The 22,243-nt window shown below is 47.6% G+C and overlaps 1 protein-coding gene across 1 annotated transcript in view; it reads left to right on the forward strand.

Moving 5' to 3' along the window:
• Nucleotides 1-19,148, forward strand: part of LOC129381984 (uncharacterized) — a 96,563-nt gene extending 77,415 nt beyond the window's left edge. Inside the window, exons 13-14 of the mRNA XM_072284884.1 lie at nt 10,342-10,395; nt 19,007-19,148. Coding sequence (XP_072140985.1) covers nt 10,342-10,395; nt 19,007-19,057 — 105 coding nt within the window. The 3' untranslated portion in view covers nt 19,058-19,148. The remainder of the gene's footprint in view (nt 1-10,341; nt 10,396-19,006) is intronic.
• The last annotated feature ends 3,095 nt before the right edge of the window (nt 19,149-22,243 follow it).

The following is a 22,243-nucleotide window of genomic DNA, read 5'->3' on the forward strand; positions in this document are numbered from 1 at the left end:
TTACATTCTCCAGGGTAATGGACATTTGTTCCTTCCTTTTGTTGTACTCGGGCATCACGAAGAGCTCCGGCCCTGTTCCTTTCTATGACTTTCCTGAAGGCCTTGAGGAACGTACTGAGGAACCGGTTCCCGGACATCAGAGCGGACTTCACGTAATGCACGGTGAGGCTGCGCTAGCGCAAAAACGTTGGGTATAGATGCCGCCAGCATTTGGAGCTTCGATCCAATTTCTGGCGTTATCCACGTATGAAATATTTTCGGAGCGCAGCTTCTTATTATTGCTTCAGTTGTTCAAGGCTCAGATAACGTGGAACATCTCAAGTCAGGTTTCGGGCTGTCCAACGAACTTTCATGGAATGCACGTGGTGCCCTGGGGCCTAGAAGCCAGACCATAGATGCTGAGAACGAAACTGCAACCATCGTTCTTGACTTTGGCCTTTCCTTACCTACATTTTTGAATAAGGGTCCGTACTACGCCGGCTGTCTTTTCAGCATGCGGCTAGCTCCTTATTTGTGGCGATGATGGTGTTGTTTAGAGTTTTGTCTTGAAGGTGGTGCCCAGTAAGCAATTAAGAAACACTTATACCAGATATTATATGGCTGTGACGGTAAAAAATGGAGCTGATAAAAACGGTAGGTACATGTTGAGCTCCCTACCGGGAGAATTCCTTGCTAGAAAAGCAAACAGTACTCAAGCACAAGGATAGTGCTTAGAAAGTCGTCGTTGGTTTAAATTTGAATTATGGGACAACTGCTTCAAATATTTATAGGGGACTTGCATAAACCTGCAAAGCTGTGCTGTAATGAGGCATCGATGGTTTTTTGGCAGCCTTTCGGAGGCATAGACAGGGGAAGGCAATTATAGTTGTTTACATGCACCAGTCGGTGCTTCTGGCTTCTTGTGATGTCTTTCTAGCGTTTATTCACTAAAATTAGACACGAGGACATACAGCTGCTCTCGCTGTGCCAGTACTGTGTCTCCACAATAGTTCCAGAAATAAGGATTACATCAGAGCGGGAAATTCAATATATGGCTCAATCCACGGTATGTCACCGGTGAACTAGGACGCTTCGTGGACGTTCCAACCATTGGTCTGTATTTCGCACTAATTGTAAGAGTTAAATGCAGGAAATTTAATTCCTGAGTCAAGTAGGGTATTAATGTAGTGTGTGGAGTCCACACATGGCTAGGTATCTTTCTTACATACCCATGAGCAGCAGTACCATTGTTATGAGTTATGTCAGTCACCTAAATCTATGTACTCAACGGCAGTCGCATTACTTGAGTGAATGAATATATTTCCGGTAACTGTAGCTGCGACAACTAAGTTGAACCGCTCCTTTGGTGGAATACACTAGCACATTACTGAGGCCAATTCGACCGTGCTAGATGACCCAGTGAGATAAGATGTCAGCTGACTTCTTTTTTGTGTTGATTGATTTGACAGAAGCAAGAGTGGCATGGGAACGGAAACAAGCTAACGAGTTCCTGCAGTTCGTTTCCTCGTCATTGCCTTCGCTCTCTACGATGACCGCCTTCGATGTGCTTGTGTGGGAGCTCGCCAGGATATTCCACGTGTCCCCATTCGGGAAGCCGCGCTTGTGCTCTCAGGGCCATGCGTAATGGCCCACGTGCTATCTGTATGTCCGGGAACCACAGTGTTTTTAGCTCAGGGGCATGTGACAACGCGCGTGCGGCCCACAAGGCATTAAATGGCATCCTGCGCTCGACAGGATAAGTATCCTTCCCATCGTGGCGGAAACCAATTGAGCGCAAAGGATTGTGTGCCAAATGTATAATATCCGCATATATCCCCTCGCACATTCAGAATCAGAATCGGAATTTCCTTTTAGATGTTGGGTCATATTACAAGTATTTAGTATGCAGGAGGAGGTCCTATAATGGAAGACTGTATCGGGGCCTCCTGTACAACAATAGTTATGATAACTGACATCGCAAAGCAACATTCGCAAATGATAAGGTAATATACAAGCAACAGGAAACGAACGTTAACAGAGCAAAATACAGAATTCACTACAAATAATAACAAGGTTTCGGTTATCTCATGGTACCCTGAAGATTTGTAGGTCAAGAAAATAACAGTAGTTCACTTAAAATAACAAAAACAAACAAAAAATAAAAAAGCATAAAGAACGTACAAGAAACGGTTACATTAAATTTTCGCATTACTTTGTCAATAATAAATGCATTTTGAGTTCCCTTTTGAATTGGTGTAAAGATCTTGTATTTTTCATAATGATGGGAGCAGTGTTTCATACTGATATGGAAATGAACTCCACCGTTTCTTTACCGTAGTTAGTGCGGATACGTGGTAAAAGAAAATTGTTATTCAACCCGAGTGTGGCGGTACAATTAGTTGTCAAGTTAGATGGTGAAAATGTGATCGATGGTAGCTCATTATTTAGAAATCTGTAGACAAAAATTCGCAGGTTGTATTTAGTGAGCCAGAAATAGTAAGGTTGTTATTCTCATGTAGTAAGGAAGTGGCATTAGAAAAGCGTAAACTACAGGTAGTTATTCTGATGGCTCGGTTCTGAACTGCCTGTAATGACGCAATATGAGTATTATAGGTGTTTCCGCAACATATTATGCCATAAGTAATGTGAGAGTGGACGAGAGAGTGGTAAAGTGAGAGCAATGTGGTACGAGTGAAGTATGGGCATGCTTTAATTAAAACGCGTATACCGTAAGCTATTTTCTTTTTGATGTGAGCAATATGATTGCGATATTTCAGATTATAATCGGGTAGAACGCCAAGGAAAGATGAACATGAACTTAGATAAAGGCAGAGGGGACCAAGACTGCTAGTCAGAATGGGAGCTATATTTCGCTGATGTGAAGAGAGTACAAGTTTTGTCTTCGTTGCATTAGTAGATAACATGTTAACATTACACCACCTTACTTTGTTTTCTAAATCAGCATTTACTTTATTAACTAGAGATGACATATCCTTATGGAAAGTGATCATTGCGGTATCATCAACGTACCGAATGCATTTTGTCGAAGAAAGACAATTAGGTAAATCATTAATATAAACTAAAACCAGAAGTTGCCCGAAGATGGAACCCTGAGGCAAAACGATGTTAGTAGTTCGCTGTCGAGAATAAGCACTGGAAACAGAAACAACTTGAACCCGGTTATATAAGCAGCTTTTTAGTAGCGAAAGGACAGGACCGCAAATGCCAATTGCTTCGAGCTTAGAAAATAAGACATTATGATTAATGCTATCAAATGCTTTCGTTAGATTGATGAAAACTGAGGCGGCGAGAAATCCCTCGTCAATAATTTTTTTATTTGGTCCGTTAGATGAATAAGTGCCAGCTCTGTGGAATACCGATGGCGACAACCGAACTGGCATGCAGAGAGGATTTTAGGTTTAGAAAGATAATTTGTTAGCCGTATTTCATTTAGTCTCTCAATAACTTTTCCAAAGAACGGAAAAATAGAAATAGGTCTGTAGTTGGTGCAATAATTTAAAAACTGGGATAAGTTTGCCAAGCATCAGTTCAGAGGGAAATAAGCCAGTCCTGAGTAATAAATTAACAATAAAAGAAAGTATGTCTGAAATTAGGTGCGAAATAAGTTTAATGTTAGCAGGCTGGACCCCAACAATTCCAGCGCTTGTCACTTCTAGGTTATTTATAACATCAGCTAATTACAGCGTAATTGCCACTGTTATGCCTAATTATGTTTACTACATAGCTGCAAGGTAGCTGGTGAGGCCCTGGCGACGTTCGCCTCGCCGCCTATGCGCCGCCACTATTCGTCTCGGCAGCGCATTCTCATTGGAGAAGTCAATCGCACTGCAGAATCGGCGGCAACATTCCAGAAGCTTCGAATATATCCAGGCGCAGTTAGCGCCGAGCGACAACATTGTAATGGTGCTCAAACGGTTGAAGACGGTCATAAAAAACAGTTAGGTGCGTCAACATTTGCATTCTAGGTTCACGTCAAAAATCGTGGGAAGCATACTGACACGTGTACCTATCTTTATCGGGCGACCACGTTTCGCCGCTTAACAACTGTAATCGCACAGCGCGGTACGCGCCTGCATGTCTCCGACGTTTCTGGAAAGTTATCGATGCTTCTACCCGGCTGTCTGTTGTCGCCGAACCTCGCGTTATCTGATTTCATCGCTTGACGCGAATTGTGTAGAACTTTGTAGAAGGCATGCGGGTCCCAACGATTAGTCTGGAACATTCGATGACTGCTGTATAAAAGTCGACGCGCTTGACCCGCTGATCAGATTTTTCGACGATCGCCGACTGTGTTCGCCGCTTTCGTTGTGCTATAAGTGTAGCCTGTTTTTTGGGCACAGGTTTGCCCAATAAAATCTAGTTTTGCCTTTCACAGTATTGCTACTGTGTTCTTAACGTCACCCCCACGTGACATCTGGTGGAGGTGCTTTACGTTCTTGTACCGGACGCCCCCGACAAGCCGTAATCCAAGCCCAGACCACTAAGAAAACACCAGCGCCGTCCCGGAACATCGAGCAAGCCGCCGTCTTCAACAGCTGCCCCCGGAGCACGGACTTCTACCTGAGAAGACCAAGAAGATTGTGGCCAAGCAAACCCCAATGGCAGCCCCAGCGTCCCCCATTGTGCTGCAGCAGCCCAGGCAGCCTCCGACGTTCCGCGGTTCAACATTAGAGGATCCGGAAACCTGGCTCGAGACGTATAAGAGGGTCGCTGCATTTAACAGCTGGAACAGCGACGACAAACTGCGTCGTGTCTATTTCGCTTTCGAGGACGCCGCCAGGACGTGGTTCGAGAATCGAGAAGCCACCTTGACGACGTGTGACCTGTTCCGAAGCGGCTTCCTGCAAACATTTACGAGCGTCGTGCGAAAAGAGCGAGCCCAAGCTCTACTGGAGACCAGAGCGCAGCTGCCGAATGAGACGATCGCGATCTTCACTGAGGAAATGACCTGTCTGTTCCGCCACGCCGACCCGGAAATGTCAGAGGAAAAGAAAGTCCGCCTACTGATGCGTGGTGTAAAGGAGGAACTTTTCGCCGGAATGGTAAGAAACCCACCGAAGACCGTCGACGAGTTTCTTCGTGAGGCGACGAACATCGAGAAGACACTGGAATTGCGGAACCGGCAATTCGACCGACGAACCAAGCCAACAAGCTACGCCGGCGTTCAATCAGTGGCCACCGACGACCTGCGCGAGACCATCCGGGCAGTCGTACGAGAGGAGCTTCAGAAGATCTTCCCTTCATCGCAACCTCAAGTGGCCTCAATCGCCGAAGTTGTCAAACAAGAAGTTCAGCGATCGCTCGGAGTTCCGCAGGTACAATCACAATCATTGCAGCCCCAGCCAGAAGCGATGACCTACGCCGCCGTCGCCCGCCGTCAAGGTCCCCCTCCACGACCGCGCCAGGGCCCTGTAACGCCGCAATACCGTCGTCCGCCGCCGCCGCCAGCACGCCCACCCGTCGCCCAGCGCACCTACGCGAGGAAGACGGACATTTGGGGAGCCCCCGACCACCGCCCGCTCTGCTACCACTGCGGCGAAGCCGGCCATGTGTACCGCCGATGCCCATACCGCGACCTGGGATTGCGAGGCTTCGCCGTCAACGCACTGCGCCCGAGGGAAGGTGAACGCCCTCGTGACATCGCCGACTACCTCGCCGCCACTCAGTGGAACCCTCGACGACCGTCCCGTTCGCCGTCACCAGGCCGCTACCTGTCGCCGCAGCGCCGACCGTACACCGGCCCAGCACGGGGCCGCTCTGCGAGCCCATATCCGGAAAACTAAAAGCAGCAACCGATGGAGGTGTGGTTGCTGTTCGTCGAACTGACGAAGATCCTCCGCCGCCGACGAAGACGACAAAGAAACCATCTCCACGACCTAATGACGACACGCCGCCGTCCCGACGAAGTCAGGAAGCCAAGACTACACCGATGAAAGACGACTTGACGACGCGACGTTCCATCTTCAGTTCAACACGACGCAGCCGTGATCCGACGCCAAGACCTAACTGTAACGCAAGACAAAGAACCACCGACCTCGACGTGCTTCTCGACGGCCACGCAGTCACCGCCTTAGTAGACACAGGAGCCGATTACTCCGTCATGAGTGGACCCATCGCCGCCCACTTGAGGAAAGTTAAGACTGCATGGGAAGGCCGTCAAATTCGGACCGCTGGAGGACACCTGATTACGCCGACTGGGATCTGCACGGCAAGAATTACCGTTCATGACCGGACTTCCCCTGCCACCTTCGTTGTCCTCCAACAGTGTTCACGAGACGTCATTCTCGGCATGGACTTTCTGAATCAACATGGCGCAGTCATCGACCTGAAGTCGAAATCGATAACGCTGTCACAAGATCAAGCGATACCGCCGGAGAGCTGTCGTAGTCACCACGCCTTGAGTGTGCTCGAAGATCAAGTGCGCATCCCGCCGCGCTCCAGCATTATTATTTCCGTCGGCACTGAAACACCCGCTGACGTAGAAGGCGTCATCGAGGGCGACCAACATGTACTGCTCGACCGTGAAATTTGCGTCGCAAGAGGGATCGCTCGACTCCACGGAGGGCAAGTGGAAGTTATGCTAACCAACTTCAGCGAAGAGTTCAAGCACATCAACAAGGGCACGACAATCGCATACATCGAGGAAATTGTGGAAACCAGCAATGCCTGTGTCCTCTCGAATTCAGCCGCATCTACCCCGATGAGCATTGTCCCCGAACCAGACTTCGACGTGAATCCAAGTCTTCCTATGAGTAAGCAGCAACAGACCAGAAGTCGTCTCCGACGATACAAAGAGTGCTTTTCGACGTCATCGAGGATTCGAGAAACACCAGTTGCAAAGCATCGCATAATAACCGAAGAGAGCGCTCGACCACTCCGCCAGAGCCCTTACCGAGTTTCGACGCGAGAACGTGAAGCTATTAGGCAACAAGTTGACGATATGCTGCGCGACGACATCATCCAGCCGTCGAAAAGCCCGTGGGCCTCTCCTGTAGTCCTGGTGAAGAAAAAGGACGGAACCCTACGCTTCTGCGTCGATTATCGTCGACTGAACAAGATCGCGAAGAAGGATGTGTACCCCCTTCCGCGGATAGACGACGCATTGGATCGGCTCTGCAACGCTAAATACTTCTCGTCGATGGACCTCAAGTCTGGCTACTGGCAAATAGAAGTCGACGAGAGAGATCGCGAAAAGACTGCCTTCATCACGCCAGACGGCCTCTACGAGTTCAAGGTCATGCCATTCGGACTGTGCTCGGCGCCTGCTACGTTTCAGCGCGTCATGGACACGGTGTTAGCCGGACTGAAGTGGCAGACGTGGCTTGTTTACCTAGATGACGTCGTTGTCTTCACCGGAAATTTCGACGATCACCTTAGGCGGCTTGCGACAGTGTTAGAAGCCATCAAGTCATCAGGGCTCACTCTGAAGCCGGAAAAGTGCCGCTTCGCTTACGATGAGCTTTTGTTCCTAGGCCACGTGATCAGCAAATCAGGTGTACGCCCCGACCCACAGAAGACAGCTGCCATCGCAAGGTTCCCGCAGCCAACCGACAAGAAGGCAGTGCGCAGATTCCTTGGCATGTGTGCCTACTATAGGCGCTTTGTCAAGGACTTTTCACGCATCGCGGAGCCACTAACACATCTAACCAAATGTGATGTCGCGTTCAAGTGGGAAACGCCGCAGGGCAAGGCATTTCAAGAACTCAAACGACGCATGCAGTCACCGCCGGTACTTGCACACTTCGACGAGGACGTCGATACCGAAATCCACACTGACGCCAGTAGCCTAGGCCTCGGTGTCGTCCTAGTCCAGAGGAAAGAAGGACTTGAAAGGGTGATATCGTATGCTAGCCGGTCGCTGTCAAAAGCGGAAAGCAACTATCCTACGACTGAAAAGGAATGCCTCGCCATCATTTGGGCTACAGCTAAATTCCGCCCTTACCTCTATGGCAGGCCATTCAAAGTCGTCAGTGACCATCACGCATTGTGTTGGCTAGCTAACTTAAAGGACCCTTCAGGACGGCTGGCGCGGTGGAGCCTCAGACTACAAGAATATGACGTCACGGTAATATACAAGTCCGGAAGAAAACACTCCGACGCCGACTGCTTATCGCGCCCCCCCATCGATCCCCCGCCGCAAGACGACGAGGACGACGACGCCTTCCTTGGGATAATAAGCGCGGAAGACTTCACTAAACAGCAACGAGCAGACCCGGAGCTAAAAGGCCTCGTCGAGTATTTGGAAGGGAACACCGACGTTGTCCCTAGGGCATTTAAGCGGGGGTTGTCTTCGTTTACGCTACAAAACAACCTGCTCGTGAAGAAGAACTTCTCACTAGTCCGCGCCAGCTATCTTCTTGTTGTACCGTCAGCGCTGCGTCAAGAAAAACTGCACGCCCTACACGACGATCCAACCGCTGGGCACCTCGGAGTCTCCCGGACGCTGTCGAGAATACAGGAAAGGTATTACTGGCCGCGTCTGACCGCCGACGTCGCCTGTTACGTCAAGACATGCCGAGACTGCCAACGACGCAAGATACCACCGACAAGGCCAGCAGGATTACTACAGCCGATCCAACCTCCTCGCCGACCATTCCAGCAGATTGGGATGGATTTGTTGGGGCCGTTTCCGATATCAACATCCGGGAATAAGTGGATCGTCGTGGCGACGGACTATCTCACCCGCTTTGCTGAAACTAAAGCTCTACCAAAAGGTAGCGCAGCCGAAGTGGCGAAATTTTTCGTCGAGAACATCCTGCTGCGACATGGTGCCCCAGAAGTCCTCATCACCGACAGAGGAACGGCTTTTACAGCAGAGCTCACCCAAGCCATTCTGCAGTACAGCCAGACAAGCCACAGGAGGACAACTGCCTACCATCCGCAGACGAATGGTCTCACGGAGCGCCTGAACAAGACCCTCGCCGACATGCTAGGAATGTACGTCGACGTCGAGCACAAGACGTGGGACGCGGTCCTGCCGTACGTTACCTTTGCGTACAACACGGCGGTGCAAGAAACAACACAGATCACGCCGTTTAAGCTGGTTTACGGCAGGAACCCGACGACGACGCTCGACGCCATGCTGCCGCACGTAACTGACGAAGAGAATGTTGACGTCGCTAGCTATCTCCAGCGCGCCGAAGAAGCCCGACAGCTCGCCCGCCTGCGAATCAAGAGCCAGCAGAGGACCGACAGCCGACACTACAACCTCCGACGACGCTTCGTCGAGTACCAGCTTGGCGACCGTGTTTGGGTCTCGACCCCGATACGCCGACGAGGACTCAGTGAGAAACTACTCCGACGCTATTTCGGACCCTACAAGGTCATCCGACGTATTGGCGCTCTGGACTATGAGGTCGTGCCAGACGGCATTTCGCATTCACAGCGGCGCCGCGCACGATCTGAAGTGGTCCACGTGGTGCGCCTTAAACCCTTTTACGGACGCTGACGAACTTCGTCATTTTTGTTCTTTTCTTTGCTACGAGTGCTTTTGTTTATTACTTTCGTTTGTTTGCAGCATCGGGTCGATGCTTTTTATGAGGGGGGTATTGACACGTGTACTTATCTTTATCGGGCGACCACGTTTCGCCGTTTAACAACTGTAATCGCACAGCGCGGGACGCGCCTGCATGTATCCGACGTTTCTGGAAAGTTATCGATGCTTCTACCCGGCTGTCTGTTGTCGCCGTACCTCGTGTTATCTGATTTCATCGCTTGACGCTAATTGTGTAGAACTTTGTAGAAGGCATGCGGGTCCCAACGATTAGTCTGGAACATTCGATGACTGCTGTATGAAAGTCGACGCGCTTGACCCGCTGATCAGATTTTTCGACGATCGCCGACTGTGTTCGCCGCTTTCGTTGTGCTATAAGTATAGCCTGTTTTGTGGGCACAGGTTAGCCCAATAAAATCTAGTTTGCCTTTCACAGTATTGCTACTGTGTTCTTAACGTCACCACCACGTGAGAACATTTTACTACATAGCTGCAAGGTAGCTGCTGAAGGCCTTGGCGACGTTTGCCTCGCAGCCTATGCGCCGCCACTATTCGTCTCGGCAGCGCATTCTCATCGGAGAAGTCAATCGCACTGCAGAATACGCGGCAACGTTCCACAAGCTTCGAATATATCCAGGCGCAGTTAGCGCCGAGCGCCAACATTGCGATGGTGCTCAAACGGTTGAAGACGGTCATAAAAAAACAGTTAAGTGCGTCAACATTTGCATTCTAGGCTCACGTAAAAAATCGTGGGAAGCATACGACAGGCTGCGTACCGAGCTTGGGTTACACAAAATACCGCTTATTACAGTCATGAATGCCCTCTATTATTTTGTTTTGATTTCCAGGTCCAATTCCTGGTAAATGCTGCAGTGCAAGAGATGATGTGGTTTTTCCTTGAGGTGAGTAACCATAGGAACTCTTACAAAAGCCTATGTAAGATACTTTATGACATATGAGACATTTGCCGCTAAAATCTCGAACATCAATGTTGACTTGCCTAATTCAAAACTAAAAACAAATTCGGTAATCGAATAGCTGCCATAAATAATATGTGTGAATACTTACTGCCCCGTGCACTCTAGCGATTTATTCTGCATTTATCAGCCATAACTATCAGCAATTCTAGCGCAGAAAAAAAGGAGTAGGGACAAATTCCAGTAAACACAAAGTCGTTACCTCCAAATTAGGTATTTTCTCCAGGCGCCATCCACTTGTGGGCGTGCCTTTGCGCGTGCGTGGTGTCATTGTGCATGCTTGCGTACTTGCTTGTGTGTTTGTTTGTGCGTGCGCGTGCTTGCGTGAGCCCTAAGCGGAGTTCAATAAATTGGGTGTCGCAAACGCGTACGCCATGTTTTATGTGGGACACCGTAGTGCAGGAGTCCTGAGTAACTTCGAGCATCCGGAGACCTGCAATATGTTCGTCCAAAGCAAGGCACGCAAGCCGCTCTTACGTACTGCGCCCACGCCAAAACGTAGTCGTCATTGGCGGGACCTTACGAAAATTGTACGACGAGAAACTTGTTTCTGATGAGAGATTTTTTTTTTGGGGGGGAGGGGGGAGAATTGAATCCGCCGCATCGTGCTAAGCCGCGTAACGGACTATCAAGTGAGCCACCATGGCGCGTGCATCAGAAGATTCACAACTATCATCATCGCCAGCCTATTTTGACGTCCAGTGCGGCACCAAGGCCTCTTCAAGCGATCTCCTTTTACCCGTGTCTTCCTACTGCTGATTGCAAGGTGCGCCTGCAATTTTTGTTTAATTTGATCATCGCACGTCATTTTCTGTCATATTTATTACACTACACTTCCCTTTTGTTGACACCCATTTTGTAAATCCAGTGGCCCCCGGTTATCCGCGCCGCGCATTGCATGGCCTGCTCAGCTACATTTCTTTTGATGTCAAGTGCGACAGCGGCAACATCGCTGATCGGCTCGATCGCTCTTTGCGCGGTCATTAACTTGTTCTCGAATTACCGTGCTAACCTCCAAGTTCATGCCCCATGTGTAAGCACGAGTAGACTGCAATGATTGTACACATTTCTCTTCAACGACAGCGGCAATCTCCCATTCAAAATGCTGTAATGCCTGCAGAGCACTTCTGTAAAACTGCGCTACGTCCGGAGACTTGGCTTGCACAGGCTAGATTCTGCGAAACTTTGATACTGTCATTCCGATGTCACCGGAATACAATAAAGCAAGGCAATCCGCAAAACGTTTTCCGCGCTTCCCTTGTGATCTCACACATTTCTCTCAGCTTGTGAGCCGCAATGAAAGAACTATATTAAAGCTGCTTCCAACCCGCCGGGGTGCATACGCTGCTATGGCCTTACGCCGTTATGAGCGATGTCAGGGGTTCGATTCCTGGTCGTGGCAGCTGCGTTGTGATCAGGAACGAAATGCAAAAACAACCGTGCGCGGTGATTACCCACATAGCTTTGGTCAAAGTAATGCGGAGTACCTTTAGGGCTTTGCGGCTTGGCTGGTGATCACATGTCTACCGACAACACTCGAAAGGAAAAAAAAGGCCTACGTGTTCTCGCTTGGTTTCTTTACCATCGCGCGTTCCTACTACGGGGGCCTGACCAAGAAGGCGGCGGTTAAATGGAAAATGTTTATAGGAAAACGTGTTCTTTTGAGAGCAGAGAACGCTAGGCGGTAATAAATTTTATTCAATTCATTTGGAAATCTGAAAAGGATCAAGAAATAATCGTGGATAGCCATGTTGTAACATAATTATTAATCAATCAGCTAGTTAACTAGGTATTCTCCTTGTGCCACCAAGGGGCTCGGACGCGGCCAGGCGCGCGTTCCGGTGGCTGAAGCCCATTGTAAATAAAGCAGGGACTGTATTCAGTGTTCATAGCTACGCGTAATTTTCGGAAGTACATTGTGTTTCTTTTCCTGGATTGCGAATCCATGGCCAGGTTAGTAAAAAATATTCAATGTTTTCAGGTTTTTTGCAACAATGGCATAGTGGGAGCAGAGCCACACTAGATATGTGTAGATAAAAATTGTTTGGTGCAATACGGCATCGTGAATCTGTGAGAAAGATTTTGAATGTGGGCGTGGATTGAATGTCTCAAATGTACACCAAACGATTTATGTCTTTTACTTAGAATGTCTGTTTTGCAGAGTATTTAGTAAGAGGTAATTTTATAAATCTAGCCGCGGCGATATGGGCATAAGTAGGCAGAACATACGTGATTGGTCCATCTATTGATATCCGTGCAAGTTTTTCGGCTATGTTTTTTTTATTTAAAAACAAACCATGGTGACCTGGCGCCCATTTCAAGCACTTCAGACGTAAGGTCGTAGAGATTAACTATTTTAGTTCATTCAAAACAGTCCTGTCTCTGGATGAGGTGAGTGCGCTGCTCAGCGAGATCGAATCGGTCACTATTACAGATTTATTTAACAATACTGTCAACCACTTTGCGACGGTCATTACAGATGTCGAAGTATTCACGAGAAGTTTTTGAAGAGCTCGAGTAATTTCTGATAATTATGCTTGAAACTTTGGTATAAAATCACCAAGTCGCATTGAATGCGACCAGCATAGCGCCCCATAAAGAATGGCCACTGCCGACGGTGAAGATATTTATGTCTCGTTGTTTGGACGCCTTCGTTGTCTTCTTTACCAGCGAACAAATGCCATATTTCTTGCGCCGAGAAACTATTTACACAAGTTAATGGCACTTGTTCACAGGGATATGGCAATATCATGGTTTTTCGCCCGTAAAACCCCGCAATGTAACAAGGCGGCCGCCGAATTAAAGTATTCTACCTGTCTCGAATAAAGAGCTCCCCCCACCCTTCCGCCCGAGCACTCCTCCACAGCATCTCTACACGACTCCAGAGCTAACTCTAGACTTCTTTACCAAGGCGTCTCTCCAACGGAGCGAAGCTTTAGCCTGACATTCTCATTCATTGCCACTCCTCCCAACCTTCCTAGTAGCCATGATCCTAAATAAAGAATAACAAAACGTTTTTTCCAGCGCAAATAATAAATACAGCCCTCACAAGGAATAACAAATTTACATTTTTTGACTTACTATATTTACTACCGGATTTCGGCGCCAAGCGCACCTTCGACGCGAATTCTCGAAACAACGCATTCTTTTCGTTTCTGTATTGAAGGTTCAACCGCCAACCATGGACACCCAAGGGGTTGAAAAAGCCAAAAACGACTCTACGCTCATTCAATCAATACATCGCTTCCTGCACGTCATCTCGGCTCTCTTACCCCATTAAACGTCAATCTATACCTGCGCGGTCGCCCCTTAAGGACACCAATGTCTCAAGTGTGCATTCGCAAACTGCCTTTTGGCATAGCTTGTGAGCATTGTAGTGCGCAAAAATAAATTGATTGCATCCCATTAGGGAACAACCTTCTGACATCTGCGTTACCCGAGCATCATCCATGCATGGCTATACATAAGTTGCATAGGATGGCGATAAAAACAACTGTATACCTCTATGGTTATATTGCGCTCAGTTTTACAAACACGATATTAAGGAAGGACAGGACGTGGACGGACGTAGCGCAAGCCCGATGTACTCGAAATAACATTTAGCAAAGCAATGAAGGGGGCTAGTTGGTGAACGTTCGTGGTTATATTGCGCTCAGTTTTACAAACACGATATTAAGGAAGGACAGGACGTGGAAGGACGTAGCGCAGCCCCGATGTACTCGAAATAACATTTAGTAAAGCAATGAAGGGGGCTAGTTGGTGAACGTTCATGGTTATATTGCGCTCAGTTTTACAAACACGATATTAAGGAAGGACAGGACGTGGAAGGACGTAGCGCCAGCCCGATGTACTCGAAATAACATTTAGTAAAGCAATGAAGGGGGCTAGTTGGTGAACGTTCATGGTTATATTGCGCTCAGTTTTACAAACACGATATTAAGGAAGGACAGGACGTGGAAGGACGTAGCGCAAGCCCGATGTACTCGAAATAACATTTAGCAAAGCAATGAAGGGGGCTAGTTGGTGAACGTTCATGGTTATATTGCGCTCAGTTTTACAAACACGATATTTAGGAAGGACAGGACGTGGACGGACGTAGCGCAAGCCCGATGTACTCGAAATAACATTTAGTAAAGCAATGAAGGGGGCTAGTTGGTGAACGTTCATGGTTATATTGCGCTCAGTTTTACAAACACGATATTAAGGGAGGACAGGACGTGGACGGACGTAGCGCAAGCCCGATGTACTCGAAATAACATTTAGTAAAGCAATGAAGGGGGCTAGTTGGTGAACGTTCATGGTTATATTGCGCTCAATTGAATACAATGAACTGACCTGTGTGTACATGTTATATCAGCGTTTAGATTACGATTCTTACTTTCTCCTCGCCCTTTTAGGGCGGCCAGCCTCTATATCAGTGCGAAACAAGTTCAGACGCTGATGTGCGCACATTGCCTCACTCTACTAAGACATCACTGGTTCTGAATACTAATAGCGTTTTCATATATCTATACATCGCCATAGAGCACGCCGATGAACTAGGATATTGGAAATGAACTAAAGTACAAGCAATAATAAAGCATGTTTCTTTTTCTGAGAGAGGCGTAGCCGTTTCTTCTTTGTGCCAGCTGTACGGCTTAAATCATGGAGAAAACATCATCGGCCGGCCTATTTACGGAAAAATACGATGACGTCATGCGAACGCGGAAAGTGTTTCAGTATTGGTACGTCAACAATAACCATAAAGAAACGAGTGCCTAAAAAAAAAAGAGCGGTCAAACCTGAATTTTTGGAATATGCTAGGAGGTCTAAATTAACGCATGGAAGCGCAAACGTATTATGAAAGTGCTCACGGAAAAAGACTCTACCAACAAGATTGAGTGCGACAATTAAAGTGTACTTTAGCGCCGATAATGTTGGGTTCACTTGGCTTCGCCAGTGCAACAGTCACAATCTGCACACGGCTCATGCCTATGTTCGCGCTTGGCCGCCGCTGTTGCGTTGAAGCGGTAGACTGCACCAGTGTCACCTCGTTCGCTGCTGCTGTCGCGTTGATCACACCGGCGGGTTGACAACGAGTGTCCGCGTGCGTCGGGTGTGACGTGTTCGTGTTTGCACTTGCGCGCTGACACCATACGCTTGTTAGTGCACGTAGTAATCGTTTGTCTGCAACTCTTAATCTACTATCGGTCTCAATGCGTTATTTCTGGGGAAAATGAGTTTGCTTTTTTACCTGAACAAATGTAACAGGCACACGCAATCGGCCAACCATATAACGATTTCAATTACCAAGCTTTTTCTCATAGCACATCGATTTTTTGTTCGTTCACAAAGAAAAAATAGGAAATCAGCTCGCACGTTAGATACCATAAGTGTTTCAGACACACACACACACACACAAAAAAAAAACATTATTGGGTAGGCTGCATCGGGGACACAGGCGTAGTGCGGTGCGGGAAGTGTCTTGCGCGTGCTTTTGAGGGTGCATGGGCACTAGGCTACAAGAATGAAGTAACCAAGTACACAAGAGACATTTATTACAGCTTTACAAACCTTACATGCGACACGTATAAAATATAGACTGAATTATATGCGAAATCGAATTTCAGTCGCGTCAAGGCCCCACTTTTTTCCTGTGTTGGTGCAAACTTTGTGTGAAGAAGTCGCTTAGCACTGACTTTATAATCCCTAAATGCCTGGTTCCGTTGCTCGAGCTTATATAAGGCTATTTTTAGTTCTAACCCTTGAAAACCATCTTTAGGGCGCTGTAGTCTTATGTGATCGCAAAGAAACACTCCAGGCGAGTTTTCGACGTCACTGTGCGGTTCCGTCGAAATTCCAAGCCCAATAAAATTGCTGCCAAAATTCGCATGCCATGGGTGCGAGGGGGAGCCAGAACTGGTGGCACCTGTATATTCTCGCCGCCTTGTCCCCCGATCAAGGGGTAGAGGGGCCAGCGTGGCTGGCCGCCACTGCGCATGGCGCGGATAAGTGTAGTCCTGTGCTCCCTGTCTTAGACTCAAACTGAGGTGGTTGCAAAATTTAGGCGAGCCGAGATGGCTGGTAGCGTTTGTCGCTCGCGTTGCAACGACAGAGAGCAAGATTGGGAATTCACTCGCCCATCCTGCCGCTCCCCATCACGCCAGCCTTGTGACAGCGCGCGTGCGGGCTCAGCCACTGAGCGTTAGGGCTCCTCGATAACAAGCCAGTCTTTCAGAATGAAAGCACTGTCGCTGCCGGCACCATATTTGTTCATATCTCCAACGCGCCGCCCTTACAGCATGTATGACATCCGTCGTCATTTTGGCGAAACCATCCACGTTTGCCCGGGAAAAAATATTCATAGGTCGGAATGAGGCAAAAGCGGTGTTCGATTTCCTAATATATTCTTAAGAATGCTGCAACAGAAGGTTGCGCTTTTAATAGGAAGGCTTATTGAGGAGAAATTATCTAAACGCACGTGAACGGATAGATCGTTTTTCTTGGCAACAATTGTGTCAATTTTGAAGAGCATTCTTGCATGTAAATATCAGCTCAACTGAATGTATAACCTACATACGCGCACACGCACACAGATATACGCACGCACATATACAGGTGCCTGCATACAAGCACGAACACATAAACACGTACACGCACAAACACCCACACACATCTGTACGCGCACACACACATGGACTTGCACAAACGCGCTCTCAAACAGGCAGGCACATGGACACAAACGCGCACGTAACACTGCGTATTTGTGCTCGCACATCCATGCAGGCACACAAACATACACGTAGTTACTGACACGCACAGACACACGACCATACACACTCACAAGCACACGCTCATGAAGGTACACACAAACACACACAGAGAGATGATCGAAAACACTTACGGGCAAATACACATAAAAACACGAACGCCCATAGACCTGCACGCACGCAGGTTCGCGCAACACACTATCGCACAGACACACCCACACAAGGACGTACGCGCACGCAAGAACACGTATACACAGGCGCACATACTCACTCACTCACTCACTCACACTCCCTGCACATGCTTGCTTGACCCCGCACATACACCGCACATGCATGCTCATACACACAGACACACACAGTTAAAACAGAACACGCACGAAAGGGCGCAGAGGCCTGTGCGCACACCCTCAAAACACGCACACGCCTCAAAGCTGACAGTAAGATTTGGAGGACGCCTAAGCTTCTCGGTTAAAAGGAAGCTTTAGCTTGGGTGCTCCTGTATAAATACTCGTAACAAGAGAGTTCATTGTTGTGGGCAACCACTGCACCAAACTTGACGAGGTTTGTTGGATTCAAAAGAAAAACAAATTCCATTGACTGTTTCCGACTTTTTCTTTAGTTGGCCAATTTTTTACTAAGAATTGGCAAAAAGCGCTAATTTTCAAAAATGAGACTATCATGTCTACAACTCTGGTAACGTGGCAAAGAAAAATTATTGGTGGCCTCCAAAATATTTACGCACCAGTGCGCAAATGTTGGACGCTGTAGCCGGTCAATATATGGCAGTATCGCTGGAAAAGGGGTTTGTTTGAGTTTTCGCGTAACATAACTCTTTTTTCTCGTATATTCAAATTACAATCCTACGCTATCATGTCTGTAGGTTGGGTTTTAGTCGTACTTTATAATTTTTCTACGCATTTTCACTAGACAAATTCCACTTGTTCAGTAACTTTATAGCGCCACGTAGAAGGTCTGGGTATGGGGTTCGAAAATCTGGGTGGTTCACGTATGTCGGTCAGTGGGACGCCTCGCATCGGCCGCTCATGGAATGCGTACAAATGAAGCTGTGCAGGGTGATATGGGCTTGAGGCGTTTTGAAGTGAGGGAAGCTCACAGAAAAATTGAGTATGAAGAACGACTGTGGAACATGGAAGAAAGTGTGGGCTGGAGGAGTGCTGAGGTATTTCTACCCAAAAAAAAAAAAAACATTGATTTACAGAGGAGGAAAACAACTAGCAAGCTTACCATCAAGTATGCGGCCTGTAGGGTGTGCCACATATCAACAAAGAACGTCAAGCGGAAAGTCAGAGAGGCTGAAATTTCTCCTGGGTCTCTTTTCTCTATAACGTGCAGCGGATTTCCTATCGCATTTTGAATATTTAGTGTTTTCCCCACGTAATGCGCCAGCAAAAGCAGGGAAGTTTGGCCGATAAAAATGCACCCTAATGAGTCATAGTGTAAAAAAAAGCAATAAGAAGATTGATTCTGCAATGAGTGACCTTCGGGGTTGCGTGTGTCACGTGCTAGAGAATCTCTTCGTCTTTCCGGGCAGGAAAGCGTTCACTACTCCGCAAAATGCCGTGCAGAACGCCAACACTTACGTGCTCATTAATAAGAAGCCAAATGACGGAAAACATCTGCGGTTGTAGAATGTGCACAATATCGCTTGCGTGGTGTGGCTGCAGGGCTAACATTTTTTTTTAATTGTAAACGAAATTAAGAATCCTATTAACATTCCAGCAAGTGTGTTGACACGGCCGTACCATTTGTTCTTACGTTTGCTGCAGGTGTTCATCGTCTACAGATTGGACCTATTCGTCAAGAACTTACCCAAGTAACCGCACACAGGGCGCGCCAAGCACACATCGCAGCTCGATCTCCTACTCGCCCGCAAAAGCCAGGATTTTGCATCTAAATAACAAATTCAAGAGTGCACATCATCCTTCTGATTCCTTTTGTGTGTGCGTCCTTGTGCTTGGAGGGGGGGGGAGGTGGAGGGGGACGAGATTTGGAATGAAATGACGGGAGTATCTTTTGCAGCATTTTTCTTTAATGAACGCAGCGACTGTACACAGGGCTTACGAAACTGCGGTGCTTTATTTTTAGTAGAATTCGGATATTTAATGTTAACCCAGCAAAGCCGAAGGAAGACGCCCACCCAGCGGAAAAATTCTCCACTATTCTGGAGATTTCTGATCGACACTTCACAAGTGTCCCTTCACGGTCAACGGTAATGATCCGAAACAGCTCTGCAAAACCTGCAGCTAATGCGCCACTAGACGTGCAGCCTTTAATTCCCTACAGAGAAATATAGAGGTTTGCACTGAATCGCGCTTACATTCCAACTATTTACGTCCCCGCACCATAGACCTGTACCTAGCGGGCTCCGAAATTACTTGCCTATTCAGTTCATGTGTGCAGGCTTTTGCTTCTTGCTATTACAAATGCGCTTTGTAGTCAATAATTTGCTCTGTATTAGGGGTGTGCAATTAAACAAAACTTTTCTATCAAGAATAAAATGAGCCCCTATATTCGATTCGCTCTAAGTATCGCATAGTCATTATGCTTAAATATGAATATTGGAATTGGGATAGGACCTATAAGAACACTCCAGGAGCATTTTCTCCATCGTCGTGGCCGTGATGTTCCCTATAATGCCCAAGTGCGATAACACCGTGGCCACGTGCGGTATGCTGTCTCGCGCACGCAAGGGAGCAAGGCGGGAAGGAAACACACCGTCTTCCATTCCGTATGATGCAGCCGAACAAGCATTATCTTGAAAGCGATCGGGAGCAAGTCGTCAGCCGAGTGGTTATGCGGGCCCTATCTCGAAAGCGATCTTTAATGAGTGCAGAGTCTAGGCCTGCGAAGGCTCATAGCTTCGTGTACGTTGCGTTGTCGCCGCATAGTTCGCGTTGAAGCGAGAGACAGCCTGTAGGTCAATTCGCTCGCTGCTGCTGCCGCTCTTCCCCACGTCCGCGTTTTGACAGGGAGGGCCCGCACTCATCGAGTAAGATGTGTTTCTGCATGCCAGCATTGCGACAAAAATAGGCCGCGTAATACGGCACTGAACACTTTTCCGTAAATAAAGAACAGTAATTTCTGTAGAACGGACAGCCATAATATGCAGACCGTAATACAATATAGGAGCGCTTTCTATACGATGCGGTTCAACCGTTACAATAAAGGTGCTTCCCGTATTCGGAAAACGGAAGACTGTATTCTGAATCGGTGCTATGCGGTCGAACCGTTGAAACACCGGGGTTGCTTGTGATACGTTTTACCGATCACATTCATTGTTTATAGAACGTACTTCTGGGAAGGAAAGTGCCGAAGACGCGCCAGTGTCAGGCGAATTTTATTGCTGCGCTATCTGCCGAGATCAGACGCGCTCACATCTGCATTCGGAAAGCGCATACGTGATCTACGCTTTCCGGTGGTCTTGAACACACATGATAGCGTGGCTCAACCCGGCTGATAGCGCAGCGATACAATTCTCTCACGCCCTGCGCACATTTGTCCTCTATGGTACATACCCTATAATGCAAATGTGATGAAGACAGTTCACAGCAGTAGCAACAGGTCGCTAGTGAGAAAATTGTCTGGCCCACAACTTGACATAGCTGAGAAGATACATTTCCCTTTTTGGTATGCGTGAATTGCACATATCTAAACATAGGTGCCAAAATTTAGTCAAGTTCTTTAGATCACAGAAGCAATCTCATGTTTAACCACCCGCATTGCCCTCTTTGCTGGTGAGAGTTGCTACAAGCCCGACGTGCCTAACATGCATGAACTTGCTGCTATTAAGAGAAACAAATATTATTAGTAAATTTTCATCGAAAGGAAAGCGGCAAGAATGTTAATCACAGAACATAACAAAGCGGTAAGGTATCTGTTAGAAAAATATGAACCTGGCTCAGCATTCTTGGAACAACGGATGCTGACGCAGCCGACATTTCAAAAAACGCACTCGTCTTCATGGCAGCAACTTCTTTCCTTGGCAGCGTTTTTATGTATGCACAGCTCAATCAGCGCTACCCTCATCGGGGGAGCAGAATCTGGTGCATTTGATCATAGGTCGGAAAATCCTAACGAAGATGACAGACGGAAACCCAACAATTAGGTTTTTAATGCCAGTAACATGTCATTGGAGGAAAAGCGAACAATATATTGAATGTTCTCAATACCAGTGAAACCAATTCGGACTAACTTAGTTTTGCATGCCTCGATTGGACATAAGATAGGACTTTAAGACCTGCGGTGTCAGGTTGTCCGTCCTGCGGTGACCGACAACCGCAGGTCTTATAATTGTATGTGTCTCCTGTTTGTTTTATTACTTCAGTTTCGCTGAACAGCTTGGCCATTGTTAGATGCGACGCACGTTACCAGCACCGCAGTCGCCAAGACACACCCCCATTCCCTACTGAAGTTGCGTGTCTCCTTTGACTTTTAGGAACCCCTTGTCAAAGTGTTGTTTTATGCGTTGCATATTGCAATCGCTCAGTTCAGCCCTTGGGCGCGGCCGGGCAGCCACCATTGGGGGTATGAGCCATCATAGTGGCTCATACCCCTACACTACACTGTAAACAGGTTTGACCCTTTTAGGGAGTTTTGGCCTCGTTGCATACCTTCAGCCCTTAAAGGAGGACAACATCCTCCATTCGAACGGAGTTTTTTTTTCACACCCTTGTGTTTGGTAGTGTTATGGGGAATTATGGGAGTTTTTTTAATTCTCCTTTGAACACCAACCCTTGAGTGGTAGCAGGAGTCCATATGGGGAATTATGGGAGTTTTTTAATTCTCCTTTGAACACCAACCCCTGAGTGGTTGCAGGAGTCTATATGGAGAATTATGGGAGGTTTTTAATTCTCCTTTGAACACCAACCCCCGAGTGGTTGCAGGAGTCTATATGGGGAACGTTGGGAGTTTTTCATTCCTCTTTTGAACACCAGAACTATGGAAGTTCTTATGAGGAGCTTTGGGAGCTTTTACAAGTTGACATGGGTATTTTATTTTGCTTC

The sequence above is a fragment of the Dermacentor andersoni genome, chromosome 10 (genome assembly GCF_023375885.2).
Source record: "Dermacentor andersoni chromosome 10, qqDerAnde1_hic_scaffold, whole genome shotgun sequence".
In the NCBI taxonomy this organism is placed as follows: domain Eukaryota; kingdom Metazoa; phylum Arthropoda; class Arachnida; order Ixodida; family Ixodidae; genus Dermacentor; species Dermacentor andersoni.